A 26093-nucleotide genomic window follows, 5' to 3' on the forward strand; every position below is an offset into this window, starting at 1 on the left:
GGGGGGGGGGGGGGGGGGGGGGGGGGGGGGGGGGGGGAGAGAGAGAGAGAGAGCGAGAATAAGAATATACCAAGCTCTCAATGCTGCTACCAAGTCCTTCAGCAAGTCCAGAGAGGAGGTCCAAGGAACAAACAATAAATTCTCTATCATACTGTATCCCAGCTGAAGCAGGATCAACCTGCAATAACAATTGTAGTCAAAGAAACCACTTAAGGTTTTCAGGATACGATCACATCTTAAAGCAACAGAAAGTATGCAACTGAAAAAACTTCTACGCCACATCACAATTAATGAGACTTGCATACAAAGCAATAAAAATATTTTTGGAGGATTGGAAAGGTTACTTAAAGTTTTCCCATTCAGAAGGGATGACAATGAGATTAAAGAGGAGAAGAGTTCCGGGGGGGGGGGGGGGGGGGGGGGGGGCAATTGTGCCTCTCCAGACAAATATTTGCCAGAACATTACATCACAGCAATCACTATCAGGAAGGAAGGGATATTTTAGAGTATGTTAACTCCTACTAATAGGAGCAATTCTTCAGCAGATTCATTTACTGCAGAGGAATTAATATGAAATAGTACAACAGTAGTTTGATCCAGATCTTGAAATAGTAAAATAGTACTCTTTTTTAATCCAGATCTAAAAATGTACAGCTCGGGGAAAGAACAAATTTGGATGCAAAAGCACATTTTTACAAAAAATTCAAAAATACAGATGTACCAATGAGATCAAAGAACCCCTAAAAAGTATGACATCTATTAAACCTTTGCCAGTTGTTGTGACTGAATGATGTTTATGCACCTCTGGAATACAGGTGGAGCAAATTGCGAAAATCCAGCACCCAGAGCCTGAGAATAGAAATATAATAATTATAAGCTTTCTGTTGCATCCTTGGGTGGTGGTACCCCTTCTTCACCTTCTAATAATACTCTCCATTTATCATAAGAAAAAAAAGTGATACTTGTATGGACTATGGGGCTATTTCAAAAGCAGTGTACACAATTTTAGATTAGCAGCATACAAAGTATGTGAGAACGCAAAGTATTCAATGGGGGACAGTACCTGTGCAATTGATGTAAAGCATTCCAGCAGAGGGAAAAGATCTTTGTCCGAATTTGAAAGTTGCTGCCACTTTGCAATCAGTGGAGGCATTAAAATCTCAAGATATCTGGGCTGCACCAAAGAGAGACAAAAAATCAGCATAGCAAAAATGTTGACAAGTATATTCTGGGAATGTGTGTGGGATTATAACAAGAATAACTAGAACACAAGAAATTCAAACTCATGTACGGAGTAGGGAGCATTCATCAGTTCTACCTGATTCAATTCCCCTCCAACAGCATCCGCAAGTGTTCCAATGGCATCATAAACAATTCGAAGATTTCGTCTCTGCATAAAACAAAAGGTAAGTAAACTTCTTTGAATAGAGGAGTCAAGCTAGCTAACAGATGGGATAAAAACAACCTGATACTTTCCAAAGGCACACACTAAGTGTTGCAAAATAGTTTCTAAGCATGGTACCAACGCTTCTGCAGCCTCCTACATAAAGGTAAAATAGTCATAGAGCATATATAAAATAATAATGGAAATAAAATTGTGAACAGTTGTTATCTTCAATACAAACCTCTTCAAGTGTTGCAAAAGCGGAACAAGCAGCTTCTTGCACCCGCTTGTTATCATCTAGTATTCGTCGAAGAAGACCCATAAGAATTTTATTAAATTGTTCACAGCCTTCTTGATGATCAGTGCCCTGAAATAGAGAGACAAACAAATTGCACATGAACGTTAGAAATTTACCAATCCACAATAACCTAATACCCTAAATATAATAAGACCAAAATTTCGGGAATTAAGAAGCATGCACCAACACAATGCCTATGATTCTCTCACCTGAACAACATACTTGCTGAAACGGGACAAGGTCCAACAGGAGATACTCCGTATAAGTGGAAATTTGTCGTCTATAAGCACAATGAGAAATCTAATAATCTGCAAAAAGATAATTTTTAAAGTCTATCTCACCGTAACACAACTCTTTAAAAACTGATGGTAGCATATACAATTACATCAGACAAATGTGGATAAAGTCCATTAATGCAGCCCTCAGCAATAGCACCAATAGCTAAAACTGCTGCTTCCCTTTCCTTCCAAGATTCATCATCTGTAGTAGATAATTTAGTCTGTACAAACACAAACACATACTCCATATCAGAAATGTTAAGCGGGTAGATCATTGAGATAGCTTCAGATCTAATCAGGAAAAACAATTAACCTGAACAAGAGGCAACAAACTAGTGAGAATCTCATCACCAAACACATTCGATAGAACATCTAGAGCAGCTGCACTGCACTTCCTTAAGTTCCATACATTCACCGTGTCATCATCCTACAGTGACAAGTTGCAAACACTAAATACTCAACAATTTTCATAAAGGGAAATCAGAATACATTACCAAAAAGATCAACATAAACCACAAAGAAAATACTAAGTCTCACATCATCATCATCAGCATCCTCTGATCCATGAAACCTTGACGAATGAAAGCGCGGCTTCAGATCCTGCATTGCAGATTATTTTAGAAGACTTAATTCCAAATATTGTGTGTCTGTGTAGCAAAATTCTACAATCACAATCATAATAATGCCAAATACTACAACTAGTAAGAGAAGGGGTACATTTTGTAATTTGACAAAATTGAATGGATGGGTTCAATTTTGTTAAATTACACCCCTTTTCTTACTATTTTTAGTATTCAGCATGGAAGTGACTCATCAGGATAAGGCGATACGAAGACCAAACCTGGTCTCGATCTGGGAGGGATCCATCTTCCTGTGATTTAGTAAGACAAAATAGAGAAAAGAAGATCAATTACATTAATTCACAAATATCAACGGAAAATAAAAGATGAATCAAATATTAAACCTCAGCCTCGATGAGTGATTCATCATCATCAGCATAAACCATGTTGGATAGCAGAACCTACAAAAAAGTGGTATGGATGCATCACAAATAAGAAACTTCTTCAAATATAAAAATGTGAGTAACCAGCTATGAAAATTGTTTTAAAAATTCAAAGCATAAGTCTTACAGGGATCAGGCGTGGTAAAAATTCCCTCAAATTTTCTGGAGGCAGCTGAGCATCAGCATATGCTGACCTATAACCAAAAACACACTACAATGTTTAGCCAAAAAAATATACCAAAACAGTTGAATAAGCATATGCATGCATATCCAAGTGCAAAGCACTCTCTATTATAGTTTCCAACAATTTTCATATCAGCTAATGCAATCAAACGTGGTATTTAAATTTTTGTACTATTTACCAAAATTCACAAGCTTCAAGAGCCACTTCATCATCGGTGTCCTCGTTGACTTTCAGAATATATTCAATAACATTCCTCATATGTGTCTGCAACACAGCATTAAAGCAATATCAGAAACAAACAAAATGTGAAAATGGCTATAGTCTTCATCAAAGTTGGTTCATAAAAACAGAGAACAAATTCAGTTTTACAAATACACTACTGCGTGTGTGCACATGTACAAAAGTTTGACACATATGCCATACATTCTGAAACACAAACATCAAAAGAGCATATGTATTACACACTTGCAATTGGACAACCAAGAAATACCCACCTGCAAGAAAGCTGGGTGAACTTCAACTAATTGAACAAATGCTGCACAAACCTGTTGCAAAGAAGTCAAGGGGAATGAATGTCATAAACAAAAGCATAATTTAATAATTATTGTTAAAAGAGCATAATCACAGAATTACTGAGTCTGAACTTGTACATTTCTTTTAGATTTAGGATTTCATGACTCTGAACTTAACGAATGAAGAAGCCTCCTTCACCATACACAATTCACCACTAATGAAAATTGAATGGTAACTTTTCCAAAATAGATAAAGGATTCCTAATTTGACCAGCCATGGTGGACAATAATTATGGAAAATACAGAAATGTAACCAGACAAGATATTTGTAACAATTATTAGAAGATGGATTAATAAGACAATGTTTGTAAAGACAACTAGTTGAGAAAACAAATTAATTTTGATAAAGCCACTAGAATTAAGAAGCAAGGTGGTCTCTAAGTCTCTTACCAACTTCCGAACCTCTACAGATGAATCATTAGCAAGGAGAAATAAACCTTGCAAATATTTGTCCATATTCAAGTATAGAACCTGTAAACATTTAAGATAACCCAAGCAGCATTACATTGTCAAAAATTGCATAAAGACAACTGCAGAGAAGGTAATGATTCAAGAGCTTTAGTAAATGCATCACCGTGGGCATCAGCATAACGAATTGATAGACAGAACCCATTGAAAGCTTTTTGAGTGAAGCATGTGGTGAATGGAAAAGCTGTTTGTAGATGTATCAAATCAAGAACATATCAGCCAGCAGTAATTATAAGCCATATAAAGATCAGAAATCCAACAAGTGTGCAGATGCTCCTCAAAATAGTTCAAAGAATCCATCAACAACGACAGGAATTGGTCATACACAATGCAAAAAGAACAAAGACAAGCAAATTAACAACAAATGTCACCTGGAGAAATCTTGGTAGGAAAACATTAATGGGTCTTTCTGACAATCCAGAAATATCAGAATCCAAGACTTGGGGAACATCCTCGCATATCTGCATTTTATCACCTCTTTAACTTATAGTGTATGGACATTAAAGATTGTGACAAAACACTCCAGGCCCCAGGAAAAAAAAAACATTTACCAGATACATATATTATTGATAAAGAAACAAAACAAATACCTTAGACAAAGCATCCATGGCACCTTCCATTAGATTTACATCATTGCTATCCAAGTATTTCACAAGAGTGTGCAACAACTCTGGCCATCCAGCTACTCCCCCAATCTGAACAAGTACACTAATGATGGTCCCGGCTGTAGACCTAATATGCCGATCAGTAGATCCTAGACAAGGTAATAACTCAGACTTTATATATTGCTGGTTTCCCTGAGGCATATTTTTAAACACAGTTCTGAGGTTGTTCTTCAAAAGCAACCCAGCTGCTTGCCGAATATCCACTGACTTCCCCTGTTATGAGCACCAATGAAGCTGGTATTACATTAAATAATGCTTACATTGAAGCTGGTTCTCATTGTTTAAGTTCCCGGCACATAAATTATGAAGAGTTATTATTGCATTTGCTTAATAACATGAGAGTGTGAATAAGAAAGTAAGTCAATTTACAGGCATCACCCAAAAAAAAAAAAAAAAAAAAAAACTAATTTCAGCTGCGAAAGCTGTCATCTATAAAATAAAGAATATATCTTTTGGTAAAGGCACCAACGAAAAAATGAAGAAGAAACGGAAGAAGCGATTGCAGCTATTAACTGAGTCGAATTATAAAAGTATGATTGTCCATGTAATTGATAATCTCATCACAGCATAAACCCTAGTAAAGCCCAATAAAACTCCAATAAGTCTGCAAAGAGCAAAAAAAACTAGTCCGTACAATGACAAGCAATTCAGGACGTGGATGAGAGAGTGAAAGAGTGAGACCTCTGCACGAGCAAAGATGAAAGCGAGGTAATTATTGAAATCGGGGATCAAAGAGTAGTGTTGTAACTGCTGCCAAATCTGAGACTTGTCGGAAGTAGGCGACATCTGCAGCTCCAGCAATCCGCAGATCTCCTTGAACCCTTCCTCTAGCGGTTGCCACGTAGTCGCCATCTTCGAGCAATCACGGATTGAATCAATAGTTTTCAGAGTCAGAGGAGAATAAGAAGCAGTGTTTTCTTGAAGAATATAAATATATAAGGAATATAAATACTGAGCCGAGCCGGCTCGGAGGGAGAACAAAAGGGCGTATAAAGGAGGGGAAGACGGGTTTTTGTGTGTAGGAGACTGAGAGAAATGGATTTGAGGCGGTAGGGTACACAATAAGGTGGCGTACTGGACCCAATCAGAGGCCGTGAGGTTCAATGATTAGAGCCCAGATACATGTGGGCGGTGGATAGTGGATAGTGGAGGCGCCAGTTTAACTTTCTCTGAGTTGTCTCATCATTTTTTTTGGGGGTTTTCTTCACTTTTAATCCCTTCTTTTTCACTAACTTCCCGAATAACCCCGTAATAACGTTTGGTTTGAATAAAGAAATTTGAGTGAAAATAAATGATAAATTTTAAAATTGAGGACATTCACCTCCTATTTGAGAATTGCTAGACAAGGTAAATTGTGGAATATGGTTTAACGATAGAGTAAGAATGCTTATTTTTTGTCTTATTGATTGAATTATCTTATATTCATGATTTAAATCTGAATATTTATTGGATCACTACATTTGCACTCAAAATTTCGACCATTGAGCTATGTCTCGGAGCCGTCAAAATATATTGCAATGTGTTTATGGGAGTTCCCTCCTCAAACAATAAAGGTAGCAAGCACCAAACAAGTGTTTAGCTAGCATGCTTATGGAAGAGCTCATCAAATAATAGAGGCAACATGTGAATGTTTAACATACCATCATGATTATGATCTTTAGTTAGGGATGACCATGATTCAATTCCGATTTCAAATCACCCGTGTACGATTTAGGGAAATTACAAGCTAATTCTAGTTTGAATTGTTGACTCAAATTGTTTTTTAAAATCTATTTTATATTTTTAAAATGGTTCAAGTAATAATAATAATAATAATAATTACTATATATATATGTGTGTTTGTGTGTTTTTGCGTTCAAGTAATTAAGAACTACTATTTAAATAATAAAGCGCGAACTATTAGTCTATTACTCATTTACTCGTTATCCGTTTTAGGTGTACAATATATTGATATCTTCGTTTCCTTAGGAAGATGATGATCGACTTTGTCACTCTATACTATGTTTATTTAAATCCGATAATTAGTTACTATATTTGAACAATCGATTTCATTCGGTAGTTGTTTTTAAATTGACGATACCACTTACCTATTGATTCAACTCAAACAAGTAGCTTCGGGTCATCAACCTTAGCTAGATGGGTGACGTGAGGCATAGTCCATATGCGGACAATGTGCATTTATTTTGATGATAGATTTGTAACCATCCATAGTAATAAACACCTAAGTACCTAACATGGCTTTTAAGCTTAGTAATTGCTATATTACTTTGGCCACTATATATACATATATACATGGCAAGACAACCTACAGTAAAATCTAAATTATTTAATAGGTCGAATTGGAATATTGGATTGCCAAATACAATAGTTAAATACGATTGAAGAGTACACAAAAGAACATGCTCATAACATGTCTAATACACTTTAAATCATGATATGCAATGTCAAGTCAAATAATATTATTCATATTTTAATATATATACACACTCACTTTATTGGCTCTAATTACATACAAATATCTCATACATGAATATAAATTATCTTTTTTAATAGACTTATCTATTTACTATTACTAACAAACTAGTATTTGGATCGATATACAATTATATAAATTATAACATCGAATATTATATAGCGCAATTGATTAAATTGGTTGGATTGATTATGTTTTTTGATGTTTTATTTGCTTGAATTAGAGCAAATAATTGTCCAATTACCCGTGCAATTCACAGATAAATTTTTATTTATTTATTTAGATAATAAAATTAAAGAAAATTATTTTTAAAAATCTAATATTGAACATGTACATTTATTTGATTATAAGATTAGTGCAAAAGTATCACTTAATTAATTGAATAATATATGACTTGTTTGTTTACAATTATCTTAAAAAGATCGATATTTAATACTCCGTATAACTTAAGTAATTATACTATTACAAAAATAAATATGGAAAAATGAGAAATAATTTAACTTTAATTACTACGGAGTATAAAAATAAATTGAACGACCAATATTTAGCTTAATTAACATAATAATTATTAGACAATTATTATTAGTCAATTACACTAAATTAATTATTTTTCATTAACCGGAATATCAATTCGTATATACAAAAATTATTACTCCGTATTATTATATATTAAATATGTTCGACCTTCTGCAGTGTTCATGTCACACGTGTACTAATTAATTTGATCACGACATCTAAAGTTGTTGAGATGATTGATCAACCTTCTAGTAATAAATATTAATTATGTGATAAGTTAGCTGTTTCGGAAGGAGTTTCGGTTAACTCTACGACTAAAAAGAGCGCGTTCCTGATGTAGTATTTAATAATATAATTAATAATTAATATAATTAATTAATTAATTAATATTTAATTCATATAATTATAATAATATAATTGCCGATTATATTTCTAATTCATATAATTATAATAATATAATTGCCGATTATATTTCCAATGAAATATTAATATATTATATAATTGCCGATTATATTTCCAATGAAATATTAATATATTCATTTAATGCCGATTATATTTCCAATGAAATATTAATATATTCATTTAAATTTTCCTAATATTTTAATTTTCTTTTGAATATATTCATTTCCTTTTTCCTTTATTAAAAGAATTATTAATTTTCATTCATTTTTCCTTCATAATTTTTTCCTAATATTTCATTTGTTGGTTATTAATTCCTTTGTAGGGAAAGTTATGCTATATTTCCAGTGAAATATTAATATATTCATTTCGTCTTTCCTAATATTTCATTTTCTTTTAAATGTATTCTTGATTTAATTTTCAATTCCAATAATATCTCATATTCTTGATTTAATTTTCTACTAATAAATGATGACTTTATGGACGTGATCTTCGTGTATACTTTTTTTTGAAGACAATTTTCGTGTATATATAAATATTACCAATTTTTATTGCACGTACATTACTGCTATTACCGTGTATAAGTGACATTAATATGCTAATATTTGTTACGATTTAATGAAAAAATTAATTTAATAAAATAATATTATGTAAGCAAACAATTCGTGTTAGTAGGTTATTACCATTTGAGAATTGGTTAGAAAATAAAATATAATAAATATTTGATTTAATTTTATAATTAAAACAATTTATTTGCCTTTTTTATTTGCCTAGTATGCATGCATCCACCGTTTTTGACTTGTGTTATTGTTTTAATTATTATTCTTATTTTGTATGCAATTTACCTTTTGTAATTAAATCAATAGTTTTATTCGCCTATTACCATATTATCATAAATATAAATGAAATTGGCATGTTATTAGCAATTGACTAATTTTATGAATATATATATATATGAATAATTAATAAAATAATAAATGAATAAAATAAATGATTTTACTAAAATGCCACTAAGTTTGGGTGGGAAAATTTGGGAGGAGGATAAAATGCCACTAAGTTTGGGTGGGAAAATTTGGGAGGAGGATATTATTATTCATTTTTAAAATGGGAAAATTTGGGAGGAGGATATTATTATTCATTTTTAAAATTCCTTAGTTTGGGAGGAGGATATTATTATTCATTTTTAAAATTCCTTAGACGGAAAGGAGGATATTATTATTCATTTTTAAAATTCCTTAGACGGAAAGATGGGGTGACATAGAAAAATAATATTATTATTCATTTTTAAAATGCCTTCTATTAATGTGTCTCTTTTTAAAACTCATAAAATTGAAGATATTTTTGTTAAGTTGTTATATGAATATAAAATGGAATAAGGTTGACCATGTTAGTAGGATATTATCATTTGAATTTTGGTTATAAATGGTTAGAAATTAAAATTAAAATACAATAAATTTTGTCCCAAATAACACTTACCCGTTCCATAAATTACTCATTTTATATATAGAAATAATAGTACATCCGTATTGAAAGAAGGGAAAATATATATTGGTTTTTTTAATATATATTGGCCCTTCTATAATATGCGACGTTATATATGTGTGTGATCATTATAAGAGTGATGCTAAATTCTATTTTTTTCTTTTTTCTATTTTTTTTAAATTTTGAGTCTTAATTTTTAACTCTTTATTTGGTAATATGTGATTGATTTTTTAAATAATAGTATTTGATTAATTAATAAATTAATAAAATATTTTAAAAAAAAACTTAAACGCATGATGCGTTCAATCAATTTATAGTATCAATGATTCAAAATGATTTTATTGTCATGAACGTTATGAGATAAAATTAGAAAAAGAATGTCATTATTCATTTTAAAAATACCTTCTATTAATGTGTCTCTTTTTAAAACTCATAAAATTGAAGATATTTTTGTAAAGTTGTTATATGAATATAAAATGGAATAAGGTTGACATGTTAGTAGGATATTACCATTTCAATTTTGGTTATAAATGGTTAGAAATTAAAATTAAAATACAACAAATTTCGAATATTATTTCAATTGAAATGGATTTGCACGGAATGGATATAACCAAAATTGAAATGGTATTCAAAATTGAAATATAATAAATTTCGAATATTATTACCATTTCGTGCTAATTGTATTGTATTTGTATTTCAATTTTGAATACCATTTAAATTTTGAATACCATTTCGAATACCATTTCAATTTTGGTTATAAGTGATTATAAATTGTTAGAAATTAATATTAAATTGTATGGTAATGATTTTATATATTACGACGTGTACCACAGGACTTTATCAATTTATTATTTATATATTTGATATATACATTGAAAGCATGCGTTACCATGTTTGGATTGTTTTGACAACATAATATTATTGTTTAAAAAAAAAAAAGACAACATAATATTATTGTAACACTTGAAAAGTTGTCAAAATAAGTTGTAAATAAATTTTTAGAAGATTATACAATTAAGTGAATTAACATAATAGAATAAAGTAATAATGCAATACACCAAAAATATATGGTTAGTTCCAATTACTCGTCTTCTCGGGATGTTGTAAACTACTCACCACAATCTACCCTATATCCACAGGCTTCGTTACTCGGGATCCCATTCTTTCCTCCCGTCTTTTGCCGCGTCATCTCCAAAACTTTTCTGTGAGAATTGGAATGCACTGCAGCTGAAAAAGGTAGGGCTAAACCACAATAGCAAATATAATTAAGGAAATGAAATTATAAAATTAACTAAATGTATATCATAAATATTTAAGAATTAAGGATGTGACTAAACCACAATATATTAAGAACCCTGATCCTAATATATGCTATCAACGTAATGCTATCAACGTTGGGTGATAACCTCCACCGCGTCACCAATCTGGTACCCCACCATGTTTACAGTACTCATGGTTGTTGATTTTCCAAGAGAAATCGATTTTAAGAGATAGAGAGAGAAGAATAAAGGTAAAATCCGGCTCAAAATTCACAGGGAATACGAATTATGATTATAAGCATTAGTTTATATAGAAAATAAGGAAGAGAGAGAGATAGAGGTGAAAAAGGAAAGAAATTAAGAGGGGTGGAGATGGGGGAGTAGTTTAGGAAATTTGGTTGATTAGTAGGAGAAAAAAAAAACATAATTACGCTACTGTTATAATTTATTACCATAAAATTAATATAGCAATATGTTATAATTACCATAAAATTAATATAGCAATATGTTATAATTTCGTAGAACCAATTTGACTATTGTTATAAGAACGGAGATCCAAGAATAAGGCTAATTTATTACCGTGTTCACACTTAACTATGTAATCAATCCAATTATTCAATTACCAAAATTTAACCATAATAGGCACTAACTGATTTTATATAATAAATAAATAAATAAAATAACTGATTTTACCAAAATGCCCCTAACTTTGGGTGGGAAACTTTGGAAGGAGGATAATGCTTTTATATATAGTATAGATAGACAAATAAAGTAAAATATTCCAAACAATTTTTAATTTGTAATTAGTTGCTACTAAGTTTAATTTATTGAAATTGATTTATAATTTGTTATTATTAAGTCAACTTGAATCGTGTAATTATATTATTTGTTATTTCTAGTAGATAATATTATGTGATAAATTTAAAGATTAGATGAGTTAAGAATTTGTATACTATTAGGTTTCTAATGTGTTTATATCATTTTTATTTAATTTTATTTGTATATCATATTTTTTATTGTCACTTTCCTCCAGAAAAAGGCTACTTCAATTGGCAAATGGGATAATTAATTTGAAGAATTAAAGAGTTTATGTATACTTTATGAACGTATTTGTACATTATTCTTATTTCTATTTTATTTATTACTTAATGAGTTTAAGCATAAATAATTGTTAGTAATTTTAATGCATAATTATAAATAATAAATTGCAGTATTTATAAAATAATAATATAATATAGAATCCTCAGAAGTCACAAGGGATTACACTAGTTTCCGGTTCCGGCTATGGTGGATGGAGAAATCAACCAGCCATAAAGTTACTCATTTGGCTTCCACAGCTAAAGCTAGGCATACTCCACATAAATATCCCGTCGAAAATTTACCCAAAATTTCGCTGCTTTACATGCTTTTCCAAAAGCTTTCCTTGGACTACGACATCAGAGTCCGGCGAAGTCGCAATCTTACTTCTTCATCTGAGATTTACCCTACTTTCGCCCAGTCTCTGGATACACGAGACAGTTTTATATTTTTCCAGAAAATTTGCTGAGTGGTTGATAGAGGAAGAGGATTATCCGGTTATGATATTTTAAAAATGTTTTGTTCTATTGCGTGTAAGTATATTAGCAGATGATTTTTATATCGGCGTGCGTTAAAACGGGAACTTTCTCGTCACTCGCGGTATACATATACTAATATACTGTGCGTGTCATCCCAGTTTCATAGTCACCGACAAGAGCAACAAGACCGATGCGGACAATTACAAATGTTTTACAATTTTCTTTTACGCATTAAAATATTCCCGGCAACCTATCCGCAAAAGATTGAACTTTAAGTCCTAGATCTGGGTCGCCTTTGTTTTCCTTTTCTTCGGATTTAATTTTTTCTTTTTAATTTTCTTTTCCAAGGTTCAGATTCCTTCTCACCGGATCCTGGGTTCAACCTGTAAGGTCACAACCCGCAACTCCTCAAACTGGCTCAATACATTGGCTATGGACAATGATTTTGTTCGGCCCATTTCCTCGAGAGCTAACCGAAGACCCGACCGTGCTAATCACCAATCTAGAGGTAAATAGATCAGGAGTGTTTGGTTTTCTTTCCCTTTCGCCTAATTTCATGTGTATGCAGAGAGTGAACCTTTGCTGTGTTCCATTTCACTGCAATTGTTTGGGTGAATGCAGATGGGGAGGCTCAGTTCCTTTTAGGTGGAAAGTTGTATCAGGATTACCAAATGAAGATATTATGGAAAAAGGGCTTTATCCGTCTGGTTCTTGTGGCAGGGATTATTTGGATGTTTCTTATCTGCATTGTATTGTTATTTCACCTCTGGTCTTGCCAGTCTTCTTTTGCTTTCTTTTCAGGTACAGGCCTTCATATACATTAACATATATCAAGGTTTCATATTTGTTATGGGTTAATTTGCTTGCAAGTCATGGAAAAACAAATGCCAGACTCAAACAATGTGATATATCTAAGTTCATCCTTAGTTGTTATATTGTTAATATTATCCCCAAATTGCAACCCTTTAAATTAAATGGTTGATGTTTGAGAGGAAGTGATGGGTGTGGATTTTGTTGCAGAAACTGATTGGTAAATGTGTTTGCCTGTGTGTTTTTTTCCAGTTGCCTCCACTATTGGTAATGCAATCTACTCTTTCATTTTGTTATGTGCAGCTCTTTGTAACAAAGATAGCAAGTTTTTTGGTATGTTGAACACAATGGGACTCGTGACACCCCCACACCGTGAGTCTCAGATATTTATTGTTGCTATATGTTTCTCTCTGTATAGTAGGGGAAGTTCTTACTCTTTTTACCTCCTCCTTTCAACCAAATAGGTTGTCCAATTCCTGTGGCAGATAACACAGATAAAATAGTTATTCCTGAACAAAAATCTACTGAAAATTTTGTTCAGAGTCTCTCCTATGTTGTGGAAAATGTTACAGTACATAGTGGATCTAGTTCACTTCCTCTATTTGGAGGAAATCAAACATGGAAGCAAAGAGATGAAAGTTTTAAAGTGAAGCCAAGCATGAAAGTAAGGAATTGATTTCTATCTATTGATCATACCTTTTGCATTTTATATAATTCCAATATATCATGGAATAGAACAATTGATGGGTACCTGAATTGAACCCTGTGTATGCCTATGTTTTATTTGGATAGTACTCATAGTAGCATTTGGATTATGATGGCATGTCACTTAGCACAAATAGTTTGAAAATGCTGACTAGCATGACTGCTATACATATTTGGAACAGCTTCACCAGACAAATAGCATATATAACTATGTATCCAATATATATTTAGTATGAAGTAGCTCCATTATGAATAAATAAACAAGTATAAGCATATATGAGTAACTTAAAGGAAGTGCCTTAAAAAGATGCTTACTTCATTTGCTTTATTTGAATAATTCATACCAATTCTACTTCTTCCACAAATTTATGTCCAGTGTTCACTTCTAGATATATCCTTCTATCTTTAGGTGCATTGTGGTTTTATGCCAAAGGGTGGTGCAGAAATGGATAAGAAAGACATCGAGTATGCAAAGAAGTGTCGGTTTGTGGTTGCCTCCGGCATTTTTGACGGATACGATACACCTCACGAACCATCAAACGTCAGTGCACGTTCTCAGAAGCTCTTTTGCTTTCTTATGACAGTGGATGAAGTATCTCTTGACTTCATCAAGAAAAATGTCACGGTCAGAGAGGATAATGATGGTGGACTGTGGGTGGGTATCTGGCGTCTAGTTCTACTGAAAAATCCACCTTATGATGAGCCTAGAAGGAATGGGAAAGTTCCTAAGATATTGACACACAGGTTATTCCCTCAAGCACAATACAGCATTTGGATTGATGGTAAAATGGAGTTAATAGTTGATCCATTGCTTATGCTTGAAAGGTATAGTGATTTTTTACAATTACTTATAATGCAATGCGGTGAATTATCTTGTTTACTTCATTTGTCTATTGCTCCTTTTAAATTCAAAGCATATGGTTACATAACTGACTGCCTACACTGGGAAATTACATTTGATTAGTGGTATAAGTTATGAAAATGATGTCATACTGAAAATGTGATTGAATTATTATGGCCTTATTTATCAGTTGGAACTCCTTCCATGCTGACTTGTCTGTAAACATTTGTGTTTTCATTGTCCCTTTTAGAAGTGAAAATATATGCATATTTTGTGAGAATGAGTTAGTTTCCTGGCATTTTCCCATGATTTGTATCTCCTCCTCAATTGAGCTGCTCAACTTAGGTGCTTGTATTTGTATGTTTAGATACTTGTGGCGTGGTAAGCATACATTTGCAATAGCTCAGCACAAGCATCATCAGAGTATATATGAGGAGGCGGATGCAAACAAACGGAGAAAGCGTTATGCTCGACCACTTATTGATCTTCATATGAAAATATATCGTTATGAGGGAATGGAACCATGGAATCCAGATAAAGGCACAGTTAGTGGTAAGTGAATTGATGCCTCAGTATTGCTCTTATTATTAATATACCTATATGAATATGATTGCACACCAAGTGGGACCTCTACTGATGAATGTTGTTCCAAAGTAATTCCAGCGATTCACTTGTGTAATTACAATCCAACCTATCCACACAAAACATATGTATGTGACTTGGACAAATTTTGTATGATTGTAGATGTTCCCGAAGGAGCAGTTATTGTACGAGAACACACTGCAATGAACAACTTGTTTAGTTGCTTATGGTTCAACGAAGTCAACTTGTTCACACCACGAGATCAGCTGAGCTTCGGTTATGTTGTTTACAGGCTGGGGGGCAAGTTCAAATTTTTAATGTTTCCAAACTGTGAATACTACTCGATCTTTATTTTACACCCTCACACGCGGGAGCATTCATCTAAAGTGGAGTGGGTGAAATCTTTGGATGAATTTAAGAAGGATAGTAGTGGTTTGAAAGAGAGTAGAGGAGGATTTGGATTGTGGAGCCCTTATCCGGGGAATCTGAAATCAGTTGTATTACCAAATGTAACAAGAAAATCAAAAGCTGGATGATGATGATGTTTGTAATGTGTTATTTTTGTAGCTCTTAGAGAAACAGTTGGGATTCCTCAGAAAGGAGGATGTTCCTTCTTCAATTCTACAAACTTTGTCAATTCCCATTTGAATCATTTCTTCTGGATAGATAAGTTGTCTCACTGAGCCAACCAATTACATTAGTGTGAGTGCAAACATGGATATAAATACATACCAGAAATAGGATGAGCCTTGCCAAATGGCTTCCAATGAGACTATAAGAAAAGAAATATGAGTACCAATTTTCATAGAGCTTAGCTTAGTACTTTCAGAACAATATATGAATATTATGAGAGAGAGAGAGGGATAAATAAATACTTAATTCAACTGAAATGCCTGTGTTATCTTATTTTTGTACTCACTACCAAATACGGTATAAGAAAAAAAGATGAAAAAATTTTTTATCTCAAAGAAACGAATAAGTGATGGAAGAGTGTGGATTAATTTGGGGGGAGGTTTAAATTTAATTCTAGATTTGTACGAGTAAAAATCAGTGAGAATTATTTTGTGTGGCGACGTCCACGTCATCGCTTCTCCACCATAACTCTCACAGTCACACATCATCACTCTACTTCCCTCTTGCTTCAAGGAACCGCTTAGATTCAGTGCTGAAAACAAAATATGGCCACACCTCTATCGGTCCGACCGAACCGCACCATCATCGGCATCCACCCCCCCGGCTCATCCCGCCGCAGGTCGCTCTGCCGCCGCTCCTACTCGATTCACGCTACTAACAGGCTCAAGAAACTCGGCGTTGTATTCATCTCCCGCCGCCGAACCTTAGACACCGCTCTCTATGCCGGCTCCAGAGCAGACGACTCAGCTCCGTTCGAGATGTCCGTCGAGAACGCCCTCAAGCTGCTGGGAGTCACGGAGGGAGCGTCCTTCGAAGATATTCTTCGTGCCAAGAATTCGATTATCGCTGCCTGTAAGGATGACGCAGAAACAATTGCAAAGGTCTGATAATATTCCACTTATGCCTTTGAGCTTTCCGTAACTGCTCTTCCTCTTGTTTTTGAAATTTGATTTGTATGTGTCAGAAACTTCACATCTTTATTACTGCTGCACTCTTTTTCTTTAAATCCTCCTGTTGCTTAGTTTCTGTAAATTGTGTTCTCTGTTGCTTGAATTGATTCTGCCAGAAATTATAAGGTAAGGATTTGCTTATTAATTAAAGCTCTGATATGATTATTATTGTATGTCAATATAGTTATTAGCATGTGAAACCAGATATTTATGGGGTCCTACTCCTATTCCTATTGCATCTACACTCACCTCTTGTTCAACCTGATGAGGAACAACATCATTCCAAAAATAGATTAGTGTTATTGGGAATAATGCAATGATTCTAATCCACTCCATAAAATGGATCATTAACTGAACTGAATTTATTGCATCTGGACCCTGACTAATCCAATCCTCTGTTTGAAATCATATGTTTATTATCGCAAACATGTTTGATACACCTGCCTTCTTCACATGATGATCTTCTGTTTCCACCCTTGCATTTGCTGTTAGCATATTCTTCCATTATTTTTGTGTCTATTGGTTTATCAAGATTCTTCAAGTTATGGCAGTAGTAGTTCTTTTAGAAAACAAAATTAGAATGAATGCCAGATATTGACATTAAACTACTCAAAGGCTCTGGCTTGCTATGCTATAACATTATATTTAACAAGGCATTTCTGCATGTGCATGTCTGTTATAATTGTGTATGCATGCATTAGAAGCAATTACATTCAAATTTTTATTCTTGGAAGTTTAGTATTTGACACTTGGCATCCTGACTAATAAACCTGCTTAACATCTTCCATAAAAGGCACCATTCTCCTTCATGGATCAACACAACCACTTTCTTTCTGTTCATTTGAGAGCTCTAGATATTTATTTCATGGCATTCTTTCCTTGGAGTAATATGGTCATGGTTGTATAGGTGGAGGCTGCATATGATATGCTGCTTATGCAGAGCTTGTCACAGAGGAGAGCTGGAAAAGTTGTTGATAAATCTGTCCGTTACGCAGATGTTAAATCTAATGCTCCTAGAATGGACTCAATGCCCAAGTGGTTAAAGACTAGTGTCCGGAACTCACCCGTTTCATTTGAAACACCATCTACTCGTGAGCTGGCTGTCCAAGCTGGGGTCTATGGAGCCCTAATGGTCTTAACATATGCCAATGGAGCCTCATCATCTTCTGAAGCAGCATATGCTGGAGCAGATGTTCCTGGGTTGATTTTAGCCACTAGTTTTGGAGCAACCTTGTACTTCATGACCAAGAAAAATGTCAAGTTGGGTAAGTTTCTCTCTCTCAGGGATGCAGAGGATAGAATTTATGTTTGCAAGAGAAGAATAGGATGAACTGCTGCTTCAAATCTATTGGCTACTTATTAATGATATTATCGGTCAAACTAGACCATTGAGAGATTTGCCAAATTTAATTATACAGAACTCAGTCTAGCATAATATGATAGCTTATTAGTGTTAACAAAAATGTTTACAGGGAAAGCAAGTCTTATTACAATTGGTGGACTTGTGGCTGGGGCAGTGGTTGGCTCTGCAGTTGAGAGTTGGTTGCAAGTAGATGTTGTACCATTTCTTGGCATACACAGCCCTGCAACTGTTGTGGGTGAATTTGTACTTATCTCTCAATTGTTGGTCTCCTTGTATTTAAGGTAGGCCAAAGCAAGAGCTACTGTGGTGCTGATTATAGGATTACAAGGTCGGTGCCTATTCTTTGCAAGATGACACATGCTTATGTAGGTTGTGTAATTTCTGTAGAAATTGACTGTTGTACAACTTTTGTACGTGCTTAAAATGTACAGCTTTTGATTCCTCTACTAGTTCAAATGTCGTTTCTAGTTGCCTGTGATTAGATTAGTGCTTATGGTGGAATCAAAATTCAATAGCAAGAGCAAATAGTAACCTGGCCTCTCTATACAGCTGCTTGTTTAGAGACATAAAGAAAGAGATGAGAGAATCATGAAATTTACAAGCTTAAGGGGGCAAGGTAATCATACTCAACACAGCATTTTTCCTTGTAGCTTCCACAAGAAAGACAGTGAGAAATGACAAATAAATAACTACCGACTATGGTGCCTCAGCGAGCTGCTTTGGCATAACCTAGTACACACCTAAATCTCTCAACCCATTCAAATCCAATCCCCCCTCATGTTTTGTCCATCATACGTCTGTCATCTTTTGACATCTTCAGCTTGGGAGCCCTCTATGTAGGTTGGGTTCCCAGCTTTTTGAGAATTGTCCCAAGTGCTTAAAACTTCATTGTACATTTTCGAAGCTACTCTAGAGAATTCTGTGACAGACTCGAAAACTCTACCAAATCCACACTGAAAGCCTCTCAGTGTGATTCTCTCTGTTTCTCTCATACATTTTTTGTGCTCTTCCCTTTCCGAATCAACCCTCTTACGCAAATTGTCCAGCAAATCTTTCCGTTCTTTTATATACTCTGCCCTGTGCTCAATCTCCAATTCTGAGTTTCTATCTGTGAGCTTGAATTCACAAATTCTATTCTCAGCCTTTTGGAATGCCAGGGTTTTTCTCTCCAGTTCTTTTGACAAGCTGTCAACTTTTCGCTTTTGTTGTTGTTCCTCTCCCTGTTGAACCCACAGCGCCCTTGCATCTTTTACACATGATTTTAGTGCGCAAGACACTGACTTGTCAGGCAACTTATTCATGGCAGACAACCAATCATGACAAATTGTGAGAAGTGGAGGGCCATTGGCCCGGCATGGTGGTGTGGCACTTCTACCTCTGGAGTAGAACTCAACTTCAGACACCACAAACTTAGACAACCAACCATGGAGGGATTCAACATATGCCTTCTGGGCTGCAATATATTCTGTAAAGCATGAACGCCAATTTTGAAGTTCAACCTCAAACTGGAGTGTTGCAAGACGATGCGAATCGTTGCAAAATTTTCCGTAGGTAGGACAGTTAAAACTTGTCACTTCAAACATAATCTTCTTTTGAATTTCATGGGATTCCAACATAATTTGCCAAGTTCTCATCATTCTGCACCAAATAGCAAGTGTCAACAATAAAAGAAAAAATCAAATATTCATTTAAAATGCCTTTTCTTCTTTAATCTTAATCAGGTGAAATATAGCCCTTACCCTTGAAGAAGTTCAATTATTTGTGGTTGCAACTCCTCGTCTCTAAGTTTCTCAATTCTTTTTGATATTGTTTCAGCACTCCGAATTGTAACTAGGATCCTGCTGTATAATTCTTTTACTGCTGCTCTAGTTTTGTCTGGTTTCTTTCCTCCATCTCTTCTTGCATCTTGATTTCTTAGTTTGTTGCATTTCTTCTCATACAATTTCCAAGTGCTATCACCATTCTACTAGAAAGCAAGTTTACTTACAGGTCAAGTACTAAATGCCAAAGAAAGAAAAGAGGAAAACACCAAATTCAAGTACTACCCAAACGGCTTTATATGTGGGCATCTCAATTTAATGCATATGCTTGGTTTCTCATAACTGTGAAATCTACAATTGTAACTTTAATTTGATCATAGTATTGCCACTTAAGGCTAATACTATATTGAGGCTCAGAAAGATTGGGAAGGCAAGCATAAGAACTACTACAAGTATTCCAGTCAGTGTCAGTCAGTAGAAGAGGGAGTAGAGTCATTCTCACCTTAACCTCTTCATACAGCTTTTTCTCCCAAGCATAAAGCCTCCCTAGTGTCAGGGAATGACTTCCAGATCCCATTCCCCCATAATCGCCAAAGAGATCATTTGTGAACTCTGTCCATGTTGAAGAGCTTTTTGAGCTAGATGCTACCAGACTCTTAGATGACAATGAATGTGCCGGAGTAGGGAGCCATGTGAGTGCTAGTTTTGTTGAGTGTTCTGCATACATTAGATAGAGAGAGATGCTTTAAGGATTTTGTACAAGGAATCAACAGTATAATAGAATAGAAACTAAAGTGGGAACTTGCATTGGGAGATATTTTCTAGTTTATTGCAATGAAAACAACCAAAAAGGACTTGGGGGGTGGGGTGTTTTATTAGACTCCAGTTCACATAATTGTTTCAATGTGCCACAACAGCAAATGACAAGAATCATTGCATGCATCCCACCTGAAACACAGAATATTCAATATTAAAGTTGCTAGTTTTGAGTAGAGAAAAGATGTAATTACCTTTCAAATCCTCCAAATTTGGTTGAGAGTGAACCCAATTGGCCTCCAACATCCTGGACACTTCCTTCCCAGAATCATATGCCCTTGTGAAATGATCTTCAATATCCTTCAATGCTTCAAGCAACTCTCTCCCCTCTAATGGTGTGTCCATAACTCCCATCCCCCCCTTGTGCTCCTCCGGGCTCAAAACATCTCTTCTCTCCACTGCCTTTACATCCTCAAACCCATTCTCCTTGTGCTCCACATTCTCATTATCTTCTACTGCTGCCATTACCACCTGACACTCTTCTTTCTTTCCAACATTACTGCTGTCTTCTTCTTCTTCTTCTTCTTCTTCTTCTTCTTTCTCCAAGTCTGGAATGCCCTCTCTCTCCCTCACTGCCTTCAAATCCTCCTCCGAAATCTGATTGTACCCATTAACAACCTCTGGCCTAACACCATTAAAAGGGTTGAAGAAATCCCAACCAAAATCAGTGGGTGTTGAATGCAATATCTCCTGAGGCATTTCCATATAGAAGTACCCACAAACAGGTGCTTGTTGCAACTTCTCTTCTTTCTTCTCAAATTTCTCCTCTCTTATTTGTTCCTCAGGGGAGTCTTCTGATTGGGTTGCACATTTGGATGACTCTACACAGCCGATGGCTTCTTGGGTTGGGTGAGAAGGCTTTTGTTGAAGAAACAGTGAAGTTGAGACCACATTTTGTTTATTAGGAGGAGAAGAGGGGCTGGGTGGTGGCAAGGTAATGAGATATGGAGAAGAAGGTAAAGAATGGCGAGCTACAAATAGCTTGAGAGCTGCTGAGACTCCATTGAGTGCTTGAAAATATCTATGATGAGCATCAGCAAGAGTGTACCTTCTGTCTACAGTAAGTCTGAGTTGGTTTTTTCTGTCTCTGCATATGGAAACGACTTCTTCTTCTTCCTCTAACTTAGAAGCTACACACCCCATCTCGGTCGGTCCTCTATTCTCTTCTTCTCCTCAGCTCCCCACTTGTTTGAAAAGTGGGCTACTGGACTGAAATCGAAAAAAGGTGGTTTCTTGGAAGGATGTGGGTTTGAAAAGACCTGTGGGTTTTGCAAAAGTAATTTCTTTTTCCTTGCCTGGGACAGTGGTTTAGAGAAGAAGAGCGAGCGCAAATGTGTTGTGAAATGGTTATTACCCAGCAAAAGAAGATTTCATTCACCCAAACCAAACTATTATGCAGGGCAGGTGGGGTGGTCACACATTATACAGACAACGCTGCCTGTGTTTTTTTGTTCAGCAAATTAAAATGGTGTAGAGAGAGAGAGAAAAGAAGGTAGGGGCTCGAGGTCGAGGAAGAGAGATGATGCCATTCTTCTTCATGTATTGTGTTCAGTAAAATAGTCTACTTTTTCTCTCTCCGTCTTAGTTATGCAAAATTTGTTTCCCAGAATCTATTACCATAATCTATGAGGTGTTTGTGGATGGCAGAAATTTGTATTCAGTATTTGTGAGTTGTGAGTTGTGAGGTGAGGGACAGATAGTCTGAGGAGAGGAGTGAGACAAAAGAGGAGTCAAATGCAGGTCAAAGGGTAGATATGTCAGAGTGGAGGGATAATTAGAGGCGCATTATGTTAAACCTTTTTGTATCTTACAAACATGATGATCAACTAAACAAGCAATTATTAGAATATAATGACCGTGTTCATATTCAGATCAAAATTGGTTTGCTAGCATAAAACCATGAACCAAAACTGGTTTCTGGAAAATATGTATGGATATGGGTATTCATCTCAGATAGAAAGAGAGTGAGTGAGTGAGTGAGAAGTTGTTAGTTTAATTTTGATGAAAATTAATGACATTTGTCCTGGGAAGGCGAGCCTGTGGGTGTGGTTAAGGATTTACTTAGGACAGGGAAGTGGGTAATTCTCAGTTTGACCGTCCGGTAATACTAACACTAGGTAGGAGTGTCCTGTTGTGGAATGGCGCGAATATGCCCCTGACACTCTGACATATCATTTTCCCTAGATTTTTTTTTGTATTTTTTGTTTTAAAGCCCCAACTCCCAACTCCCAACTCCCAAGGGCTGGCTGGGCATGTCCTCTATCTCTATCAATCAATTAATGAACACCAAAATCACTTGCTTTACACTGTGGACAAGCCCATTCATAAGTCCACTGGGCCTCTCTCTCAACAGGAAGAAATGGGCACTAGACAAGACAGGGAGTCGAATAATGAGGAACATGTAAAGTAAACAAACTAAATCCAAGTATTAGTTACAATTAAGGTTTAGGTTAAAATATGATGTCCTGCCAGTGCCAGTGCCAGTGCCAGTGCCCGTCCATATATTGATATTGTTTTAGAAGGAAGCTACATTCCTGCCTGGTATTAACACGAAAAACAAACAAACAAACAATTATAATATACTCCTTATCTATACGCACAAGTTACATTGCGGTGGCGCATGGAGCAAGACTGTTATGCCGCAGGTTCAAACTGCCTCCCTTCACAGACAGGTTAGCAACCTTGATAGGACCAAGATTGGAGTTGAGGTATACAACCACCACTGTGATGTCATCGTGGAAATGCCGCCGGACACCCCTGTCTATTTTCTTCAAGTCTGAGTATCTCATTTCCCTTTTCTTGGCTGCTTCTCGCAGTGCAGTTTTTACTAGCCTTCTAGCAATCCCCTGCATGCATGCAAAAGTAGTAAAGTTTGATGCTTATATTTCTTCTCACACACCAGAGCAGATGAGAGAATAAGGATGTGGTCTTACATTGCGGGGGTGATGTTGGACAATATCAACAGCTTCTTGATTACTAAGGTGCTCCCACAGACCATCTGATGCAAATATCACAAATTGATCATGAGATTGCAATTGGAGCACAGAAATGGATGGATCAGAGCTGAGTATGGGTTTTTTAAAAGGTTCACGCAGCCGAAATTTAGCATATAGTGGTTCCCTGTTGAATTCTGCTTTCTTCAAGTACACATCACCAATAGATCTTGTGATCTGCATGCATGCAAGCAACAATATATGAATGAATTCAGTATATGGATATGGAACCTGCAAAATTCTTCAGCTCACCTGTATAATGCCCTTGACACGCCACACATTGTGCTTTAAAACCACAATTTGCGAGTCATGTGGGTGCAAAGATTGTAGCTCCTGTCTTACAGATTCAATGCTTGCATTGTGTTCTGCGGAGAGCTGTACTGCAAGGATCTCCCCCGTCGCCTTCACAAGCCTCCCTAAAACAGCACGGGAGTCTCCCAGGTTGGCAATGTATAGAGATCCAGAGCAGATAACTCCAACAAGGCAGCATGATCCAACAGCAGCAATCTGTGGCTTCACTGGCCATTGTGCCGACACAACTCTGTTAAACCCCTCTTCTGTTGCTTTAAATGCCTTTCGAATAACCTCCACTGACATTGATTGCTGCTCAGAAACAAACCCTGCACCATGCATCGCATCGCATCATTCATTATATACAGCAACTACCACCTAAACTTGAACAACAACAAACCATAAGCATTTCCATTGTCATATACTATCTATCTAATCTAAGTGCACTCTATAATCTGAGATCCAATCCACCTGTTTAATTTACACCTACAATGCTTTTTATTATGAAAGTGATCCTGTAATGTTGAATACTAGATAGATAGAGTTTAAAGAAAGCAAAATACTTACTCTTGAGGTAGTGGAAGAGGTTGTCATTGATAAACCTAGAGGTCTCAGGGCCTCCATGCCCATCATAAATTCCCACAAAGGTACCATAGGGTCCATAGTCATATGAGCTTAAACACCCAGATTCAAGCTGGCTCTGATCTTCCAGCAGGTTATTGGCTTGAACTACAGCCATTGAGAACTCTCCACTAAAATGCTGCCCTGTATCCTTGTACCATAGGAGCCCATCTTGACGACCAGTAGCATCAGAACCCGAGTACACATGTCGTTCTCCCTTTGGGCAAAAGCACGCCCTCAGAATTTTCATCAACCCAGATAACATACCTCATCTCATCCAGACCAGCCTCCAATTGATTATCTTCTAAGGGACTCACTCCTCCACTTATGTCAATGCTTCTGTGCCAGGACAGAAAGAAGAAAAATACCCTGCACGGCACACCAATCAGCCAATCACAATATCTATCAACTACACTATAAATTGACAATAAATCAAGCAAGTTATAAACATGTCAAGAAACCAACTTTATATTCAATTCAGCAGGGACTGGTAGAAATATGGTATCCCCATTAACCATCATCCTCCAGTCCTAAAACAGAAAAAATCCCCACAGACAAGATACAACAAATAAGGAAGGGACTTTGAGAAATGATTGATCATTGGTCAAAATTGTCTCTTTCAAGGATATTGGTCAGCGACTTAAAAATCCATAAGAAGAACAAAAACAACAACCATCATCGGCATAATACTATATATTTAAAAAAGAAAAAAAGAGGAATCCTGATATTTCAAGACCAAAAAATTCAAGAATCGGGATAATTCCAGGACTAAAGCATAGAACAAAAAAATACCTTTGAGAATGAATAGAAGATCTGAAAGCGAAAGAGCTTAGATCTGCGTGCGGATCCTTCAAATCAAGCTTTGACGGTTTCCTATATATCTTTGGGTGTTTAACTTAAAGACAAATAAAGAATCAAAAAGACGATGGAAGAGAAATGAATGAAATCGATGAGAGTGAGCGTGTGAACTGGTTCGATTGTGCCAACCAACCTCGGGTCTTTCTCTCTCAACAGACAAACCCCATTAAAAACCAAAAAACAATGGAGAGCTTCAGGCCAGCAAAGCAGAGGACCAGCTTGGGCTCCACAAACCCGCCTCTTCACTCCCAAAAACAAATGATCTTCAAAATCTGTACTGACAAATAACCGACGCTTCTTCGCTCGCTCGCGCGAATACGCACTCTAATTCTT

The 26093-nt window shown here is 35.6% G+C and overlaps 5 protein-coding genes across 7 annotated transcripts in view; 2 read left to right on the top strand and 3 right to left on the bottom strand.

Moving 5' to 3' along the window:
* LOC116029287 (transportin-1) overlaps positions 1–5858 on the bottom strand; it is a 9216-nt gene extending 3358 nt beyond the window's left edge. The window contains exons 1-20 of the mRNA XM_031271212.1: positions 5534–5858; positions 4778–5065; positions 4559–4648; positions 4294–4371; positions 4110–4190; positions 3642–3692; positions 3326–3411; positions 3091–3157; positions 2925–2981; positions 2802–2831; positions 2498–2560; positions 2274–2387; positions 2068–2181; positions 1892–1990; positions 1626–1751; positions 1466–1540; positions 1319–1390; positions 1064–1174; positions 766–849; positions 71–178 (exon numbers count right to left, since the gene is read on the bottom strand). Of these exons, the coding sequence (XP_031127072.1) occupies positions 71–178; positions 766–849; positions 1064–1174; positions 1319–1390; positions 1466–1540; positions 1626–1751; positions 1892–1990; positions 2068–2181; positions 2274–2387; positions 2498–2560; positions 2802–2831; positions 2925–2981; positions 3091–3157; positions 3326–3411; positions 3642–3692; positions 4110–4190; positions 4294–4371; positions 4559–4648; positions 4778–5065; positions 5534–5704 (1965 nt within the window). The 5' untranslated portion in view covers positions 5705–5858. The remainder of the gene's footprint in view (positions 1–70; positions 179–765; positions 850–1063; positions 1175–1318; positions 1391–1465; positions 1541–1625; positions 1752–1891; positions 1991–2067; positions 2182–2273; positions 2388–2497; positions 2561–2801; positions 2832–2924; positions 2982–3090; positions 3158–3325; positions 3412–3641; positions 3693–4109; positions 4191–4293; positions 4372–4558; positions 4649–4777; positions 5066–5533) is intronic.
* Positions 5859–12244: 6386 nt separating this feature from the next.
* On the top strand, positions 12245–16140 carry LOC116030279. Of its 3 annotated transcripts, none has more exons than XM_031272484.1 (8): positions 12245–12591; positions 12886–13045; positions 13159–13338; positions 13651–13719; positions 13812–14011; positions 14462–14877; positions 15261–15445; positions 15638–16140. In XM_031272484.1, exons 2-8 carry the CDS (start codon positions 12970–12972, stop codon positions 16009–16011), a joined length of 1500 nt encoding a protein of 499 aa, XP_031128344.1. In that variant the 5' UTR covers positions 12245–12591; positions 12886–12969; the 3' UTR covers positions 16012–16140. The 3 variants fall into 3 exon arrangements, with proteins under 3 accessions (XP_031128344.1, XP_031128343.1, XP_031128342.1); XM_031272483.1 differs by having other exon boundaries at positions 12892–13045; XM_031272482.1 differs by lacking the exon at positions 12245–12591 and having other exon boundaries at positions 12598–13045.
* A 447-nt stretch (positions 16141–16587) lies between these two features.
* LOC116030586 (protein CHAPERONE-LIKE PROTEIN OF POR1, chloroplastic) lies at positions 16588–18888 on the top strand. The gene is made up of 3 exons (XM_031272887.1): positions 16588–16989; positions 17966–18323; positions 18531–18888. Exons 1-3 carry the CDS (start codon positions 16654–16656, stop codon positions 18704–18706), a joined length of 870 nt encoding a protein of 289 aa, XP_031128747.1. The 5' UTR covers positions 16588–16653; the 3' UTR covers positions 18707–18888.
* A 45-nt stretch (positions 18889–18933) lies between these two features.
* LOC116030585 (nitrate regulatory gene2 protein-like) lies at positions 18934–22653 on the bottom strand. The gene is made up of 4 exons (XM_031272886.1): positions 21192–22653; positions 20684–20898; positions 20161–20384; positions 18934–20059 (listed from the first exon to the last, which is right to left on the bottom strand). Exons 1-4 carry the CDS (start codon positions 22138–22140, stop codon positions 19222–19224), a joined length of 2226 nt encoding a protein of 741 aa, XP_031128746.1. The 5' UTR covers positions 22141–22653; the 3' UTR covers positions 18934–19221.
* A 727-nt stretch (positions 22654–23380) lies between these two features.
* On the bottom strand, positions 23381–26021 carry LOC116028860 (probable protein phosphatase 2C 60). The gene is made up of 5 exons (XM_031270699.1): positions 25695–26021; positions 24849–25271; positions 24243–24610; positions 23931–24167; positions 23381–23843 (listed from the first exon to the last, which is right to left on the bottom strand). Exons 2-5 carry the CDS (start codon positions 25165–25167, stop codon positions 23601–23603), a joined length of 1167 nt encoding a protein of 388 aa, XP_031126559.1. The 5' UTR covers positions 25168–25271; positions 25695–26021; the 3' UTR covers positions 23381–23600.
* Positions 26022–26093: the final 72 nt, after the last annotated feature.

The sequence above is a fragment of the Ipomoea triloba genome, chromosome 9 (genome assembly GCF_003576645.1).
Source record: "Ipomoea triloba cultivar NCNSP0323 chromosome 9, ASM357664v1".
In the NCBI taxonomy this organism is placed as follows: domain Eukaryota; kingdom Viridiplantae; phylum Streptophyta; class Magnoliopsida; order Solanales; family Convolvulaceae; genus Ipomoea; species Ipomoea triloba.

Coding starts and splice junctions, on each gene's coding strand:
- LOC116030279 (XM_031272484.1), top strand. CDS start 12,970: ATGGACAATGATTTTGTTCGGCCCATTTCCTCGAGAGCTAACCGAAGA. Junction 13,720..13,811: donor ACTCGTGACACCCCCACACC/GTGAGTCTCAGA, acceptor TCAACCAAATAG/GTTGTCCAATTCCTGTGGCA. Junction 14,878..15,260: donor CCATTGCTTATGCTTGAAAG/GTATAGTGATTT, acceptor TTGTATGTTTAG/ATACTTGTGGCGTGGTAAGC.
- LOC116030586 (XM_031272887.1), top strand. CDS start 16,654: ATGGCCACACCTCTATCGGTCCGACCGAACCGCACCATCATCGGCATC. Junction 16,990..17,965: donor ACGCAGAAACAATTGCAAAG/GTCTGATAATAT, acceptor ATGGTTGTATAG/GTGGAGGCTGCATATGATAT. Junction 18,324..18,530: donor CAAGAAAAATGTCAAGTTGG/GTAAGTTTCTCT, acceptor AAATGTTTACAG/GGAAAGCAAGTCTTATTACA.
- LOC116030585 (XM_031272886.1), bottom strand. CDS start 22,140: ATGGGGTGTGTAGCTTCTAAGTTAGAGGAAGAAGAAGAAGTCGTTTCC. Junction 20,899..21,191: donor AAATTTGGAGGATTTGAAAG/GTAATTACATCT, acceptor TAATGTATGCAG/AACACTCAACAAAACTAGCA. Junction 20,060..20,160: donor ATAATTGAACTTCTTCAAGG/GTAAGGGCTATA, acceptor TATTTGGTGCAG/AATGATGAGAACTTGGCAAA.
- LOC116028860 (XM_031270699.1), bottom strand. CDS start 25,167: ATGTTATCTGGGTTGATGAAAATTCTGAGGGCGTGCTTTTGCCCAAAG. Junction 24,611..24,848: donor CCTCTTCCACTACCTCAAGA/GTAAGTATTTTG, acceptor TGCATGGTGCAG/GGTTTGTTTCTGAGCAGCAA. Junction 23,844..23,930: donor TCCAACATCACCCCCGCAAT/GTAAGACCACAT, acceptor GCATGCATGCAG/GGGATTGCTAGAAGGCTAGT.